General features: G+C 56.9%; 1 protein-coding gene across 1 annotated transcript in view; it reads right to left on the bottom strand.

The window, feature by feature from the left end:
- The window catches only part of LAMA3 (laminin subunit alpha 3), a 179789-nt gene extending 163975 nt beyond the window's left edge, over positions 1 to 15814 (bottom strand). The window contains exons 1-3 of the mRNA XM_064170537.1: positions 15542 to 15814; positions 5360 to 5512; positions 170 to 287 (exon numbers count right to left, since the gene is read on the bottom strand). Coding sequence (XP_064026607.1) covers positions 170 to 287; positions 5360 to 5512; positions 15542 to 15814 — 544 coding nt within the window. The remainder of the gene's footprint in view (positions 1 to 169; positions 288 to 5359; positions 5513 to 15541) is intronic.
- Positions 15815 to 17493: the final 1679 nt, after the last annotated feature.

Below are 17493 nucleotides of genomic sequence, written 5' to 3'. Positions count from 1 at the left end.
ACTGTGCCCAGCACTGATCCCTGGGGCACACCACTGGTGCCAGCTGCCAGCTGGATGTGGCACCATTCACCACCACTCCCTGGGCCCAGCCTCCAGCCACTTCTTCACCCATTCCAGAGTGACTCTGTCCAAGCCAGGAGCTGCCAGCTGGGCCACGATGGATACTCACGAGCGAAATACTGCCAGGGGGTGTAGGTCCCTCCAAAGTCCACTGATCTTTCCAGGACCCAGAGATCTGGACGAGGGGAATTTGCAAACTTGATGAGGACATAGGCAACATGGAAGAGCTGGGAAGAGAACACAGAGACCTCAGCAGCAGCTTCTGCAGCTCTGTAGTAAAGGACGAGACATTCACAGGTTGCATTGGGTTGGAAGGGATCCTCAAAGGGCTTCTTGTCCAACCCCCCTGCACTCAGCAGGGACACCTTCAGCTGGAGGAGGCTTCTCAGGGACACAGCAAGCTTGACCTTGAATGTCTCCAGGGATGGAGCCTCAATCACATCCCTGGGCAGCCTGTGCCAGTGTCTCATCACTCTCACTGTGCAGAGCTTCCTCCTGGTGTCCAACCTGAACCTGCCCTGCTCTAGTTCCAAACCACTGTCCTCATCCTATCCCCACAGGCCCTTCTGAACAGTCCCTCCCCAGCCTGCCTGCAGGTCTCCTTCAGATATTGAAACATAGCTCTAAGGTCTCCCTGGAGCCTTTTCTTCTCCAGGCTGTAGAGCCCCAACTCTCCCAGTCTGTCCCCAGAGCAGAGGTTCTCCAGCCCTCTGAGCATCTTTGTGGCTCCTCTGGACCCACTCCTGCAGGTCCATATCCCACTTGTGCTGGAGGTCCAACCCACAGTACTCCAGGTGAGGTCTCAGCAGAGCAGAGCAGAGCTAAATCATCTCTCTCCATCTCTGGCCCCACTTCTTTCAGGGCAGCCCAGGCTGCCATTGGCCTGCTGGGCTCCAGGTGTCCATCGCTGGCTCATTACCAATGAAGAGCTCTCCTTTAGTGCAGTGAGGTTGAGCTCTGCAGCTTCAGCCATGCCCACTGAAATCACAGACCAGATCCTCAGCTGGCTGCCTCCACAGACACACAGGCTCACAGGATGTCAGGGGTTGGAAGGGACCCAAAGAGATCATTGAGTCTGACCCCCCCCTGCCAGAGCAGGACCAGACAAGAGAGCTCAGAGCACACAGGAACACATCCAGATGCATCCACCACAAGAAGATTGTGTTAAATGCCATCTCCTGCATTTCAAGCAGCTCTGGTGTGCACAGGACTGACTGCTGGGATGTGTTCAGGGCATAATACTTAACCTTGCAAAGTTAGCAGCTCAACTTCATCGAGCTAAGACACTTCTGGAGCCTCCTGGTACCTGTGTGCTGCATTTCACTGATCCAAGTGTGCTTGTAGTGAAGGAAAATCACAATGGTGGAAGGGAAAATGCTCACCCCTTTTACCCCAGGGCTCCTTTGGTTGTGCTTGGAGCAATCTCAGCCACCTGTGCCCTCACCTCAGTCCATAGATCCTAGACATGGTTGGGTCAGAAGGGACCTTAAAGCTCATCCAGTTCCAAACCTCACTGTAAAGAATTTCCTTCCAGTGTCTCCAGATGATTTTGCCACCAGACTCTCCAAGTAACAGCAGGAAGCCAGCCCAGAGTTGTGTGGGTATCAAACAAGAGAGGAGAGATTCTTGTGACTGGTAGCTCACTCATTGTCTGAAACAGCTCAAAGAGCTTCCTCAGCTCAAGGTTCACAGCATCACAGAGTGTCAGGGACTGGAAGGGACCCTCAAAGCTCAGCCAGCCCAACCCCCCTGCCAGGGCAGCAGGTCACACAGAACACACCCAGGCAGGTCTTGAATATCTCCAGAGAGGGAGACTCCACAGCCCCCCTGGGCAGCCTGTGCCAGGCTCTGGCACCCTCACAGGGAAAAAAATCCTCCTCATGTTCCCATGGCACTTCCTCTGCCTCAGCTTTCACCACTGCCTCCTGTGCTGTCAGTGGGCATCCCCCAGCAGAGGCCAGGATGCTGGTGCCCTTCTTGGCCACCTGGGCACACCCTGGTTCATCTTCAGCCAGCTCTCAATCAGCACCCCCAGCTCCTCTGCCAGGCAGCTTGCAAGCCAGTGAAAGTTCCCAGTAGTACCACAAGCCTCCCATGCTGTGCATCCCCTGCTTGGGTGCTGCAGGGACAATGCTGCACTTCCCCCAGGGGTAAGAGCCCTTTTCCTCCCCAGTGTGCAGCACACCAGCAGGAATCATTGCTGCTGCAGACAGAGCTGGGCAGGGCTCTAGAGGAAAGGCTTTGTCCTGCTGCTGGAGCCCTTCTGCAGTGGTGCCCTAATTTGGTGTTGAAGAGGTTGTGCAGTTCCACACCAGTCCTGGACCTAGTTTCAGGGTCAGAGGTAGCAACTCTCCAACAGGGAAGCAGAATGAGTGCTTGGAAGAGCAATTCAATGCAGCTTGAGATAACTCTCCAAGCACCTTGAGCACCTCCTTCCTACAGGAGAAAGACCTCCAGGCCAGTTCACAGTGCACAGAACAAGAGTTCAACTTCAGACACATCTTAAGAATGATTGCCCTAATTGCTTGAGTTAAGAAGAGGGATTTGATGAATCACAATTAGCCAAAGATGATCAACAGTCCCAGCAACAAGCTGTGTAAAGCTGTGGCCATGCAGGACTGCTCTCAAAGGCAAACTTGAAGCCCATGAGAATGCCTCTAAATACCTGAGGGGTGGGTGCCAAGATGAAGGTGCCAGGCTTCTTTTCAGTGGTGCCCAGGGGTAGGGCAAGGAGCCAGAACACAGAAGATTCTCACCTCAACACGAGGAGAAACTTCTTTATTGTGAAGGTGGCAGAGCCCTGGAGCAGAGAGGTTGTGGAGTCTTCTTCCCTGGAGACTTTCTAGACTCATCTGGATGCGTTCCGGTGTGCCCTGCCCTGGCTGATGCTGCTCTGGCAGGGGGGGTTGGGCTGGATGATCCCCAGAGGTTCCTCCCAACCCCTTCCATTCCATGGTTCCATCACAAGGAAACACCAAGCAGCCTGAATCAGCTCAGAAGGTCTCCCAAACCGTGAGGCTCTTGTACAAAATGTTCACCTGCTTGAACTGGCAGGCACCAGAAGAGCCCTCCTCAGGCCACCCCACTTCCCTCCAGCGTGTGGGACCCCAGAATCACAGAGTCAGTTGGGCAGGGAAAGGCCTTTCAGCTCACCCAGCCCAACTCTTCTTTAGCTCTGCCAAGGCTGGGGCTAAAGCCATGGCCCTCAGCTCCTCAGCTCTGCCTCTCAAACACCGCCAGGGCTGGGGACACAACCACCTCCCTGGGCAGCCTGTGCCAGGCTTTGAGAGCCCTTTCAGGGAAGAAGTTTCTTCTGATGTCTAACCTGAACCTGCCCTGGTGCAGCTCGAGGCCATTTCCTCTCACCCTGTCACTTGTTCCTTGGGAGAAGAGCCCCAGCCCCACCTCACTCCAGCCTTCTTTCAGGGAGCTGCAGAGAGATGTTGGCTTTCCCTCTCCCCTACCTAAATACCCACTTGGACATGACATTGCCTTCAGCTTACAGCAGTGACTGATATCATCACCCAAAACCACTCAGCACATTAGTGCCAACACTTCACCAAGCCCTCAGCCTTTCTTGCTCTACCTATTGCTGTCTACAACTACCTGAGGGGAGGTTGTGGCCAGGAGGAGGTTGCTCTCTTCTCTCAGGTGGCCAGCACCAGAACAAGAGGACACAGCCTCAGGCTGTGCCAGGGGAGATTTAGGCTGGAGGTGAGGAGAAAGTTCTTCCCTGAGAGAGTCATTGGACACTGGAATGGGCTGCCCGGGGAGGTGGTGGAGTCGCCGTCCCTGGAGCTGTTCAAGGCAGGACTGGACGTGGCACTTGGTGCCATGGTCTGGCCTTGAGCTCTGTGCTAAAGGGTTGGACTTGATGAGCTGTGAGGTCTCTTCCAACCTTGGTGATACTGTGATACTGTGACTCCTTTTTTCAAGTGCTAACACTCAGACATGTCCATTTCATCACACACTTCATCATGCTTCACCTTCCTCTGAAGTCAGAGCTCAGAGAAACACCTGAGGGGGTCTGACTGATAGCTGCTGAGCATCCAGCAAGCCAAAGCTGAGGGCACACCTGCTGGAATCAGGCAATCCAAAGAGTCCTGGGAAGGGCAATCGACTTTAGGCAGATATTCTGGGCTCAGAAGTTGCAAACCTGTTGAAAACTTCATTGGGAAAAATCAGGACCAATTAGAGGGATGAATGAGAGTTCATCTGATCCAAAGAGTTGTCACCAAGTCAGGAACAGCTGGAATGTCAGCAGCACTGGGAGCAGGATGGAGAGGCTGCCTCAGGCATCAACAGCACAGCCTTTATGCAGGGCTGGGATGGACTAGAAACAGAGCTGCAGCCCAGAGATCAGACTGGGAAGTGCAGCAGGGACCTTACAGATGCACAGACTTCAGCCAGTTGCAAGGGGCCCTCAGAAGTCATCAAGTTTGCTGCCCACACCAAGCTGTGTGGTGCAGCAGCCAGGCTGGAGGGCAGGATCCATGCAGAGGGAGCTGGGCAGGCTGCAGAGGTGGGCACAAGCCAAGTTCAGGAGGTTCAACAAGACCAAGTGCAAGGTCCTGCAGCTGGGTCAGGGCAATGCCAAGCACCAATCCAGGCTGGGCAGTGCCAGGCTGCAATGTGTGTGCAGGACAGCACAGAGCCATCGAGCCTGTGTGATGCCAGTGGCAAGAACTCACACCATCAAAATGCCTGACAGGAAACAATCACTTCAACTCACCCAGTAAAACCCAGCCAGAACATAAGCCAGACAAAGCATGGCAGGGCTGGAAGCTAAAGTCAGCTCAAACCTTGCAAAGCTTGCACAGGAGGGCCACAAGGATGCTCAGAGGGCTGGAGCACCTCTCCCGTGAGGACAGGCTGAGAGAGTTGGGGCTGTTCAGCCTGGAGAAGAGAAGGCTCCAAAGAGTCCTTCTTGTGGCCTTCCAGTATCTGTAGGGGGCTACAAGAAAGCTGGGGAGGGACTTGTTAGGGTGCCAGGTAGTGACAGGACTGGGGGGAATGGAGGCAAGCTAGAGGAGGGGAGACTGAGATTGGATGTTAGGAAGAAGTTCTTCCCTAAGAGGTTGGTGAGAGCCTGGCACAGGTTGCCCAGGGAGGTGGTGGAAGCCTCACCCCTGGATGTTTCAAGGCCAGGCTGGATGAGGCTCTGGCCAAGCTGCTCTCGTGTGCAGTGTCCCTGCCCCGGCAGGGGGCTTGGTGCTGGATCCTCCTTGAGCTCCTTTCCAGCCCTGGCAATTCAGTGACTGCGAAATGCAGGAGCTGACCACGCAGCTGCTGCTCTTACCTGTCCCAGCTCTAAGGTGACATTGACCTCGTTGTACTGCAAGCCTCTGGAAAGAGGAGGACTCTGCCACCAGCTCTCGGTGCCGTCGATCGCGTTGGTCGCTGGGTGAGCCCTGCTGGGGTCGGCAGCGTCGCAGTAGTCACAGAACTGTCCCTGGAACACAGCACAGGGACAAAGCTGGTCTGAGCTGCAAGCTGGGCGCTGCAGGGGCCTCCTGCTGATCACTGAGGTGCTGAACTAGAGCACTGACTGCAAGTGGAGTGAATTTGTGCTGCCCTCTTAGTTTTGAATGCAGAAATGATTCATCAGCTCCAGAAGGACAGGGACTGCCTGGAGAGGGCTACAAAGGTGCTGAGGGGGCTGCAACATCTCTGTGATGAGGAAAGGCTGAGAGGATTGGGGCTTGTTAGTGTGGAGAAGAGCAGCCTGAGGGAGATCTCATCGATGCTGATCAATACTTAAAGGGTGGGTGCCAGGAGGATGGTGCCAGGAGGATGGGACCAGGCTTTGTTCAGTGGTGCCCAGTGCCAGGACAAACTTGAACATCAGGAGCTCCATCTAAGCACGAGAAGGAACTTCTTTAATTGGAGAGTGACAGAGGACTGGAGAGCTGGGGAGGGATTTTTTAACAAGGTTTGTAGTGATAGGAAAAGGGAAATGGATTGAAGCTGGAGGAGGGGACACTGAGACTGGAGATCAGGCAGAAATTCTTTGCAGTGAGGGGGGTGAGACTCTGGCACAGGTTGAGGGTGGTGAGACACTGGCACAGGTTGAGGGTGGTGAGACACTGGCACAGGTTGCCCAGGGAGGTTGTGGAGCACAGAAGCACCCAATGTGATCAAAGATCACATTGGGTGCTTCTGTGCTCCACAACCTCCCTGAAGGTGTTCAAGGTCAGGTTCAGGACCTATTCTAGTGGGATGTGTCCCTGCCTATGGCAGAGGGTTGGAACTGGATGATCCTTGAGGTCCCTTCCAACCCAACCCACTCTGTGACTCCACCCCAGGATGCTGCTGGACTCAGATGCACTTTGCTGCAGCAGAAGCCACAGCAGCTCTTGGCAGCTATAGGCAGCACTGCCAGTGAGGACAAAGAGCATCATCTCACTGCCTGCAAAGTCAGTACCCTGAGACATCAATCTCTGCACCAGCAGCCACAGTTACAGACCTCAGAGCACCTTCTCACTGCAGGTTTTGCTGGCAGGTCCATGCCCAGAGCTCTGCTGCAGCCCTTACAACAGCACAAGCTCCCCTGCAGAGTTTGACAGCTTGCAGCAAGCAGCCTTTGGATCTAAATTCGTGTTCACACTGACTGTGATGGAAATCCAGGGGACAAAACCGCTGCCTTGACAGCTTCAGCTCATAGAAGCTTGTAGAATCAACCAGGTTGGAAGAGAGCTCAAAGATCATCCAGTCCAACCTATCCCCTAGCCCTGCCCAACCAACCAGACCATGGCACTAAGTGCCTCATCCAGGCTTGGCTGCAACACCTCCACCCACAGAGACTCCACCACCTCCCTGGGCAGCCCATTCCAATGCCAATCACTCTCTCTGACAACAACTTCCTAACAACATCCAGCCTAGACCTCCCCTGGCACAGCTTGAGACTGTGTCCCCTTGTTCTGTCCTTGGCTGCCTGGCAGCAGAGCCCAACCCCACCTGGCTACAGCCTCCCTGCAGGCAGCTGCAGGCAGCAATGAGCTCTGCCCTGAGCCTCCTCTGCTGCAGGCTGCACACCCCCAGCTCCCTCAGCCTCTCCTCACAGGGCTCTGCTCCAGGCCCCTCCCCAGCCTTGCTGCCCTTCTCCAAACACCTTCCAGCACCTCAACATCTCTCTACAATGGAGGAGCCCAGAACTGGACACAGCACTCCAGGGGTGGCCTGAGCAGTGCTGAGCACAGGGGCAGAAGAAGCTCCCTTGTCCTGCTGCCCACACTGCTCCTGAGCCAGCCCAGGATGCCATTGGCTCTGCTGCCCACTTGGGCACTGCTGCCTCATCTTCAGCTCCTCTCTCCCAGCACCCCCAGGTCCCTTTCCTCCTGGCTGCTCTCAGCCACTCTGGCCCCAGCCTGTAGCTGCTTGGGGTTGTTGTGGCCAAAGTGCAGAACCTGCCCTTGGCCTTATTCAGTCTCATCCCCTTGGCCTCTGCCCACCCATCCAGCCTGGCCAGGTCCCTCTGCAGGGCTCTGCTACCTTCCAAGCCAGCTCCGACCTGGCACCAGCCTCGAGGGGAGGCTGAATGAAGAGCCAAGAAGATGAAGCACCGAGCACAAGCTGCACACTGACACCCTCCTCTGTGACTGCAGCGTGGCAGGGCTGGACCCCAGGCACCATCTCTGCCCGGGTTGGGCACACAGCTGCAAGAGTTCAGCGCAGCAGCTGCAGTTTCACTTACTCAAAGCACACTCCAGCAGCTTTGCCAGCGAGGCAGTGCACCAAAAAGCGAAAGGAAAGAAGTCATTGGCCAGAGCAGCCTGCCCTGCTGGCCACTGGCAGGACCTCAGCACACCCTGGTCACAGGTCTGCTCCAGGACACGTCTCCAGCCCAGGACAGAGCCCCTTGAGATGCAGTTTGATTCTGGCTGCAGCTCAGCAGGCAGGGAAGTGTGCATTTGCTTCTGCTCTGCTCTGCTGAGGCCACAGCTGCAGTGCTGTGTGCAGTTTGGGGCAGCTCAGTGCAAGAGGGATGTGGAGGTGCAGAGGAGGGCAGGGAAGCTGTGAGGGGCCTGGAGACTGAATCTGCTGAGGAGAGACTGAAGGAGCTGGGGATGGTTGGTGTGAAACAGAGGAGGCTGAGGGCAGAGCTCAGCACTGTCTGCAGCTGCCTGAGAGGAGGCTGTGGAGAGGCTGCTGCTGGGCTCTGCTCACAGGGAACTGGAGACAGCAGAAAGGGGAATGGCCTCAAGCTGAGGCTGGGGAGGTTTAGACTGGACATGAGGAAACATTTTGCCCATCAGGAGTGGTCAGGGACTGGAATGAGCTGCCCAGGGAGGTGGTGGAGTGCCCAAACCTGGCTGTGTTTCAGGGTGGTTTGGCTGTGGTGCTTGTGGCTCTGGTTTAGGGTGAGCCTTGCAGAGCAGGGATCTGGGCTGGGCTTGGTGCTCCTGAGGGGCTCTGCCAGCCTGAATGCTGCTGTGGTGCTGTGACTCTGTCACCTTCCTTTCCCACTCCTGACATAGGATTAATGTTCTTGTGGGGTACAGTCACAGAGTCACAGAACGTTTGGGGCTGGAAGGGACCTCCAGAGCTCGAGTCCAACCCCCCTGTCAGGGCAGGCTCACCTAAAAAAGTCTTCTCTTTTCCAGACTAAAAAGCCCCAATTCTCCCTGTCTTTTCCTCACAGGAGAGCTCTTCCATTTCCCTCATCACCTCTGCAGCCCTTTGCTGTACCCTCTCCAGCAGCTCCCTCTTCTTGAATTGGGGAGCCCAGACCTGGACACAATACTCCAGATGTGACCTCATCAGGACAGAGCAGATGGGGAGGAAAACCTCCCTCCACCTGCTGCCCACACTCTTCTTGATGCCTCCCAAGCTGCCATTGGCCTTCCTGGCCACGAGGGCACATTGCTGGCCCATGGGCATCCTGCTGCCCACCAGCACTCCCAAGCCCTGCTGCCTAGAGCTGCTTCAAGTCCTGCAGGAAGGAGTTCAGTGAACCACACCTATGTGGACCAGAGAGGGCCTGGATGAAAAGGTCTGGCCTCTGGGATACAGAAAGTGCCCACAGTGAAGGAATTGTTGAGTCCTTAGCAGGCAGCAGCTCTGCAGCCCCTGGCAGGGTAGGACAGGCATGCAGCTAAACTTTAGCTGCCACCCACACAGCCTGGCAGAGAGAGCCAGGCATGCCCCTAGCTACCAGCTGCTGAAATGCTTCACGGTGCAGAGCATCTCTTCACTCAACACTCTTCTTATTACCCACAGCAAGGGCAGCATGCAGCCTGCCTCAGCACCAGGGCTGCTCAGGGAGGGACTGTCCACCCCACCCAGCACCTCCAGCAAGAGCCTGAAATGACCTCCAAATGCTCCTTTGGCTTCCACAGAAGCACAGCATGGCAGGGGTTGGAAGGGACCTCTGGAGATCATTGAGTCCAGCCCCCCTGCCAAGGGAAGGTCACCTAAAGGTGGTCACACAGGAACACATCTGGGTGGGTTTTGAAAGTCTCTCGAGATGGGAGACTCCAGAACCTCTCTGGGCAGCTTGCTCCAGGGCTCTGCCAGCCTTAAGTTAGAGAAGGTCCTCCTCACATTTAGATGGAACTTCTGATGGTCAAGGTTGTGCCCATGACCCCTCTTCCTGGCACTGGGCACCACTGAACCAAGCCTGGTTCCATCTTTCTGACACCCACCCTTTAAGTATTGATCAGCACTGATGAGATCTTAGAATTAGAATCAAGCAGGTTGGAAGAGAGCTCCAAGCTCAGCCAGCCCAACCTAGCACCCAGCCCTGCCCAACCAACCAGACCATGGCACTAAGTGCCCCAGCCAGGCTTGGCTGCAACACCTCCAGGCACAGCCACTCCACCACCTCCCTGGGCAGCCCATTCCAATGCCAATCACTCTCTCTGACAACAACTTCCTCCTCACATCCAGCCTAGACCTGCCCTGGCACAGCTTGAGACTCTGTCCCTTTGTTCTGTCCCTGGCTGCCTGGCAGCAGAGCCCAACCCCACCTGGCTACAGCCTCCCTGCAGGCAGCTGCAGGCAGCAATCAGCTCTGCCCTGAGCCTCCTCTGCTGCAGGCTGCACCCCCCCAGCTCCCTCAGCCTCTCCTCACAGGGTTTGTGCTCCAGACCTTTCACCAGCCTTGTTGCCCTAACAAAACACAATCCCTCTCTCTTGTCTCACTTCCAGACTAAAAAGCTCCAATTCTCAGGCCTCCCTTGCAAGAGAGGTGTCCCCAGCCCCCCTCACCATCTTTCCAGCCCTTTGCTGTACCCTCTCCAGCAAGTCCCTGTCCTTCCTGAGCTGGGGATCCCAGAACTGGGTACAATACTCCAGATGTGGCCTCACCAGGGCAGAGTAGAATCATAGAATCATAGAATCAACCAGGTTGGAAGAGACCTCCAAGCTCATCCAGTCCAACCTAGCACCCAGCCCTAGCCAGTCAACTAGGCCATGGCACTAAGTGCCTCATCCAGGCTTTGCTTGAAGACCCCCAGGGACGGTGCCTCCACCACCTCCCTGGGCAGCCCATTCCAATGCCAATCACTCTCTCTGTGAAGAACTTCCTCCTAATATCCAGCCTATACCTACCCTGGCACAACTTGAGACAGAACCTCCCTTAACCTGCTGGCCACACTCTTCTTCGTGGCCCCAGGATGCCATTGACCTTCTTGCTGGCAAGGACACATTGCTGGCTCATGGTCAGCCTGTTGTCCACCAGGACTGCCAGCTCCTTCTCCCCAGAGCTGCTCTCCAACAGAGCAGCCCCCAGCCTGCATGGGGTTGCTCTTCCCTAGATGCAGGACTGTTGAATTTCTCCCTGCTCGGCTCTCCAGCCTGTCCAGGTGACACTGGGTGCCAGCCTGGATTTGCTGGGTACTACAGGCTGCAGTAAAAGGCACCTCCAAAGGACAGGCTGGCTGAGAGGGGCCAATGGCAGAGCAGTAGAAATGAAGCTGGGGCTGCTCTCCCTCTGTTTGCCCTGCTCTCAGTGCTTGGGGCCACACTGGCAGCAGAGCTGTCTGCTCCCTTCATCAGGACAAGGATCCTCCTCTGCACTTCCTTTCCTTGTGTCCATGTGCAGAGCAACAGCCACAACACAGCCTTGGAGAGACCAAAGTGAGGGACTCAGGGGTAGGGAGGTGCTCTAACCTGGCCTGGCACAGTGGCTGTCACACCTGTCCCTGTGCAAGAACTCCACCAGCTTCCCTCAGGCTCTGCAGACACATGGGAACACTTCCAGGGATCTGAAATCCTTCTGTGTGAGCTCAGCTCTGGGAAGAAGAGATTCTCTTCTTTAATGTCTTTGAAGCTGTGAGCTGCAGTGGCTTCCTAACACCAACACTGTGCTGTCACCACCTTTGCCATGGCTGGAGGGTCCTGGCCTTTTGAAAGGCTTCCCAACCCTTCTTGAACCCAAACATCCACTGGAAACCCACCTAAGTATTCATGGTTTCTCTCTCAGCAGCCCCTGGTTGATGCTGGAGGGAGATGCTGCTGTATCTAGGCATACTCAGATGCTGTAAGGGGCACAATGTACTTCCTTGTGCCAGGGCTGAGCCATCAGTAGACCTTCTGGGAGCTTGAATCAGGCATGAACCATGGCTGCCCTCCAACCTAGGGCCTGCAAGGCAGATGTTAAACAAGAAGAACTCTCCCTTTCTAGACTCTCATTTCCACTTGGGTGCTAATGACATCAATGGCAATGTACATAGAGACATGGAATGCTCTGGGTTGGAAGGGACTTTAAAGGTCATATAGTCCAAGAGGTCAAGGGAGGGTCTCCTGCCCCTCTATTCTGCCCTGTTGAGACCATATCTGCAGTATTGTGTCCAGCTCTGGGCTACCCAGTTCAAGTGGGGCAGGGATACACTAAAGATTGTCCAACAGAAGCCATGAGGATGGTGGAGAGATTGGAGAATGTGTGGTGAGGAGAGGCTGAGAGCCCTGGGGATGGTTAGTCTGGAGAGGAGAAGGCTGAGAGGGGACTTGAGCAATGGTTATACACATCTGAGGTGACCTCATTGCTGTCTACAACTACCTGAAGGGAGGCTGTAGCCAGGTGGGGTTGGGCTCTGCTGCCAGGCAAACAGCAACAGAAGAAGGGGACAGTGTCTGAAGCTGTGCCAGGGCAGGTTCAGGCTGCATGTGAGGATGAAGTTGTTGTCAGAGAGAGTGATTGGCACTGGAATGGGCTGCCCAGGGAGGTGGTGGAGTGGCTGTGGGTGGAGGTGTTGCAGCCAAGCCTGGCTGGGGCACTTAGTGCCATGGTCTGGTTGGTTGGGCAGGGCTGGGTGCTAGGTTGGGCTGGCTGAGCCTGGAGCTCTCTTCCAGCCTGCTTGGTTCTATGAGGGATGGGTGTCAAGAAGAAGGGGCCAGGCTCTTTTTCATGGTGTGCTGTGACAGGACCAGGGGCAATGGACACAAAGTGGATATAGGAAGTTCCACCACAACATGAGGAGAAACTTCTTTGCTGTGAGGGTGCTGCCCAGAGCAGCCAGAGCTTAGCAGGCTGCCCAGAGAGGCTGTGGAGTCTCCTTCTCTGGAGACTTTCAAGACCCATCTGGATGAGTTCCTGTTCCTAGGTGATGCTGCTTTGGCAAGCAGCTTAGACTCAGTGATCTGAGGAGGTCCCTTCCAACCCCTACCATTCAATGGCCTCCCAGCACACTTTGTTCTGTTTGCTGGCCATGTTTAGCTGCTGCTTCCTTTGGTTGTACTGTGATTTCTGACATGCCAAGGAGGGCCAGCATGAGATTCCACTCCAGCAGTGGGCTACCCCGAGCTGCTGAGAGATTATTTGGCTTGCTCTTCACCTGGTGGCACCTTTAAACACAAGTGCTGTGTTCAGTGTGGAAGGATGAATCCCTAAACTTCAGAGGTGCATTAGAAACAGACTGCCAAGCAGCTTCCTCATCATCACAACCTTTCTGTGTAACCTTAGTTCAGGCATGTGACACCCATGACCCAGTTTTCGTCCCAGTAAAACTGGAAGCAAGCAAACCCCAGGCTGCAATCGTGCCCAAAGCACACCAAGGTTTTTATGACAGGGCAGCACACAGAGGTCATCTGAGATTTCATGGTGAGGCAGGAAGGGATGGCAAGGAAAAGTCCAGGGCACAGCCCACAGCTGGCTGTGGCTGCCTAACAAGCTGAGGGCAAGGCTGTGTGTTGGGCTGTTCTCCCTCCTGGCACATGACAAGGAGTACCTAAGCTGCACCTTCTAACTTCTCTCTCCCTCTCTTGAGCATCTGTCCCCATTAAACAGTGAGAAGAAAACTCTTAGCCATTGCAACCTCTTCTGAAAGCAGAGACTGAGCTTATTCCACTAGTGAACCACACAAACACCTCCTAAAACCCTGAAACACCTGGAGAGCTGCATCCAGTTCTGGAGCCCCTGGGACAAGAAGGATGTGGAGATGCTGCAGCATGTCCAGAGAAGGGCCACTGGGTTGATCAGAGGCTGCAGCAGCTCTGCTGTGAGCACAGAGTGAAAGAGTTGGGGCTGTGCAGGCTGCAGAAGAGGAGGCTCCCAGGCGACCTTTTGTAGCCTGCCAGGATCTGAAGTGGGCTACAAAAAGGCTGGGGAGGGACTTTTTAGGGTACCAGAGAGTGCCAGGACTGAAGGAATGGAGCAAAGCTGGAGGTGGGGAGAGTCAGGCTGGAGGTGAGGAGGAAGTTGTTGAGCAGGAGAGTGGTGAGAGGCTGGAATGGGTTGCCCAGGGAGGTGGTTGAGGCCCCATGGCTGGAGGTGTTTGAGGCCAGGCTGGCTGAGGCTGTGGGCAGCCTGCTCTAGGGTAGGATGTCCCTGGGCATGGCAGGGGGGTTGGAACTGGCTGCTCCTTGTGCTCCCTTCCAACCCTGACTGGCTTCGTGAAGATGCAAAACCTAACTCACAGGCATTCTTTCTGTATCACCCAGTGCCAGAAAACAGACATCAGAGCTTTTGAAACCTCTTTCAAGCTGCAGTTTCACTCTGACTCCTCTCCTCCCACCAAGATAAAATACAACTAAAATAACTTTGGAAGCTCTGAGGCTTTAAGAAAGTCATTCCCCCCCCCCCCCCCCCCCCCATAGGCCTTTAACAAAGCCCTGATGCTGCTGATAGCAAACATCCATCACAGAGTTTGGTGCAGTGGCTGCTTGCTGCTTCCCCTCTCCCAGACATGTTCCTACAAGTCTCCACCAAAGCAGATTTCCATTAACTCTCGCCAGGAGTTGTGCTGTTTATTGCTCTCTATCTTGTGACCGGCACAAAGCATGTGCAAGACCCTCATGGTGTGCTAGGAGAGAACATCATCATCATCATCCTCACTGCCCTGTGTGCTTACACTGCCTGTCAGTCCTGTCTCAGTTTTGCTGGAACAGAATCCCAAGCCAGCCACAGGCTGTGTGACAGGAGCAGCGTGGAGTCCCCCGGCTAAGTGTGTCCCAGACAATGAGCATCACACTCAGTACAAAGAGGGAAGTTTGAGGAGAGTGCAGCCTCCTGTTTGGGCTTTCTCCTTGGGCTCTTCCTTCTCCTGCTCTCCAGGACTACATTCCCTTTCAGTTTGCCTGCTGTGCCACCGCTGCCCTGTGTTAGACTTCATATACTTTGATACTGACATCGGGATCTGTTGGGCTGCTTCACTCAGTCCATTTCCATTTCAACCCTTGGGTCTCCCCTCCTTTTCCCGATCCCCCTTCCTGGCTGGGGAGAGGCCATCAGGCGACAGAGCAGCTGCTGAGTTTAGCCCCAGGTCCCGGCTAAAGGGAGCCGAGCCCCAGCGAGTCTCTGGCTCCCTCCTCGCAATGCAGGGGACCGACGCAAGCCTCACCTTTGCTGCTTGTAATACATCAGCAAGCCACCTGCCCAACACCAGACCTCTTCCCACCGCTCCCGGGAACACCCTAGCTCCAGCAAGAGGTTAGCGGCGCGGCTCGTCCCCATCCATCGCCCCGGCCCCCTTCCTCATCTCCTACGCTCACTCCTTTCCTCCCAGGGGCGTCTCGCTGCTCTCCGCGGTCCATGGCCAAGCGCGGAGGCCGCCGAACACCTCCTGGGGACTCCCCAAGCCACCCCCAGCGCCGGCCGGGACGAGCGTCCCCAGGCAGCCCCGGCAGCAGGGCGCAGTCCCGGCGGCAGGGGGGGCGCGGCCCCGGCGGCAGGGGGGGAGCAGCCCCGGCGGCAGGGGGACGCGGCCCCGGCGGCAGGGGGACGCGGCCCCGCGGGCACGGGCGCGGGGAGCGGAGCGGCAGCGGAGGGCAGCGGCTGCCCGCGGCGTGCCGGCGTCTCCAGGAGGTGCCGGGACACCTCCGTCCTGCCCAGCGCTTCCCTGCCCGGGGTCCCGCTGGCCCACGCTGCCCTCCGCCGCCGGCGGCACAGCCCCGCCGGCAGCAAGCGCTGGAGGAAATGAGGCTACGGCCCCCGGGGTAACGGCAGCATCCCCGGAGGGGCCGGGACGCCCCAGCAGCGCCCCCGCACCCCGGCGCGGAGCGGGTCCCGGCCCCCCGCAGCCCCCCGCGCCGGGCCCGTTACCTGGATGGCGCGACCCAGGGGGGCGGCGGCCGGGCCCCCCACCAGCTTGCAGTACAGCTCCGGCCGCCCGCCGCCCGCCGCCGCCTCCCCGCAGGTGGCCGTGGCCGAGATGCGGGCTGCCGCCGCCAGGTTGAAGTAGGGCGGGTGGAGGCTGAGCCCCACGCCGCGGGAGCCGGCGGGGCAGAGGCTGAGGAGCGGCGGCAGCAGCGCCCAGAGCAGCCGGGAGCCGAGCAGCCGGGAGCCGAGCCGCCGGGAGCCCAGCGCCGCGGCCATCCTGCGCCGGGCTCTGCCTTCGCCCGCCCGGGGCCGCCCTATAGCCGCGGTGGGCGGGCGGGCCGGGCCGGGAGGAGGCAGGGGGCTGGCAGCGAGCTGCCTGCGGGGCTGGGCGGCACCAGCCCCGGCGCCGGGCGCGGCTCTCGGGGCCGGGGCTCGGGCTCCGCGCTGGCGGAGATGCCCCAGGTGTGTGCCCTCAGCGCCGCGGGCTGCTGCGAGGTGCCAGCTGCGCCCCGCGGCTCGCCCGCAGCTTTCCGCTTCCTCCGCACTGGGCCGCGGGTAGGTGTTTCTAACGAGCCCTGGAGCGATCCCTGAGCATCCATCCCCGTAAGCACTGACCTGTCCTACAGGCACTGACCTGTCCTACAGGCACAGCAGAGTTCGGGTTGGAAAAGCCCTTTGAGATCGTCCACTCCAACCATTCATCAGGAGCAGTGTGGGCAGCAGGACAAGGGAGGTGACTCTGCCTCTGTGCTCAGCACTGCTCAGGCCACACCTGGAGTGCTGTGTCCAGTTCTGAGCCCCTCAATTCAAGAGGGATGTTGAGGTGCTGGAACATGTCCAGAGAAGGGCAACAAAGCTGGTGAGGGGCCTGGAGCACAAACCCTGTGAGGAGAGGCTGAGGGAGCTGGGGGTGTGCAGCCTGCAGCAGAGGAGGCTCAGGGCAGAGCTCATTGCTGCCTGCAACTACCTGAAGGGACATTGTAGCCAGGTGGGGTTGGCCTCTTCTCCCAGGCAACCAGCAATAGAACAAAGGGACTCAGCCTCAAGTTGTGCCAGGGAAAGTCTAGGCTGGATGTTAGGAAGAAGTTCTTCACAGAGAGAGTGATTGGCATTGGAATGGGCTGCCCAGGGAGGTGGTGGAGTGGCCGTGGCTGGAGGTGTTGCAGCCAGGCCTGGCTGGGGCACTTAGTGCCATGGTCTGGTTGGTTGGATAGGGCTGGGGGATAGGTTGGACTGGATGATCTTGGAGCTCTCTTCCAACCTGCTTGATTTTATGACTCTATGACTCTATGATTCTCTAACTGTGCCAAGGCTGGGGCTGAACCATGGCCCACGGTGCCACAGCTCTGCCTCTTCCAAACGCCTCCAGAGATGGGGATCCAGCCAGCTCCCCGGGCAGCCTGTGCCAGCCTTTGAGAATCCTTTCAGGGAAGAAGTTTCATCACACGTGGGCAGTAAAATTAAGGCTGCTCAGATTTTTCCACACAAGGCATTACCTTGCTTGCATCTGCAGGTCCAGAACTCACAGCACCCTTTGCCACTTTCCACGCTCTTGGGGCTGCTGGAAGCCCTGCAGCCCAGGCCACCCCTCTGCAATGCCCAGCCAGTGCCCTGGGCTCCCGGTGAAGATGAGTGTTCCTGCTCGTCCAGGGCAGGCAATGAACCTCCTGTCTTTGTGAAGGCTTTTGGCACAGGCTTTGGGTAACACAGAAGCTGGAGGGGAGGTTTGGGAGGGAGAAGGAGTCCCAATGCTTAGTGGCATTGCTGCCAGAAGTTTCACAGCCATTCCCAGCCCCACACAGGCTCACAGCACTCAGTCCCCTGCATAAAATCTGCCAGATCCAGACACAAAGAGATGGTTAGCTCCACATACCTCTAATATTTTGATAGTGATTCATGTGAGCAGCAAACTATTTCATAACTTTACGAGGTCTTTGCTGCATGCCACACAGCAG

The sequence above is a fragment of the Pogoniulus pusillus genome, chromosome 34 (genome assembly GCF_015220805.1).
Source record: "Pogoniulus pusillus isolate bPogPus1 chromosome 34, bPogPus1.pri, whole genome shotgun sequence".
NCBI lineage: Eukaryota > Metazoa > Chordata > Aves > Piciformes > Lybiidae > Pogoniulus > Pogoniulus pusillus.
The sequence above is the reverse complement of the archived record's forward strand: the minus strand, read 5'-3'. Positions and strand labels throughout refer to the sequence as shown.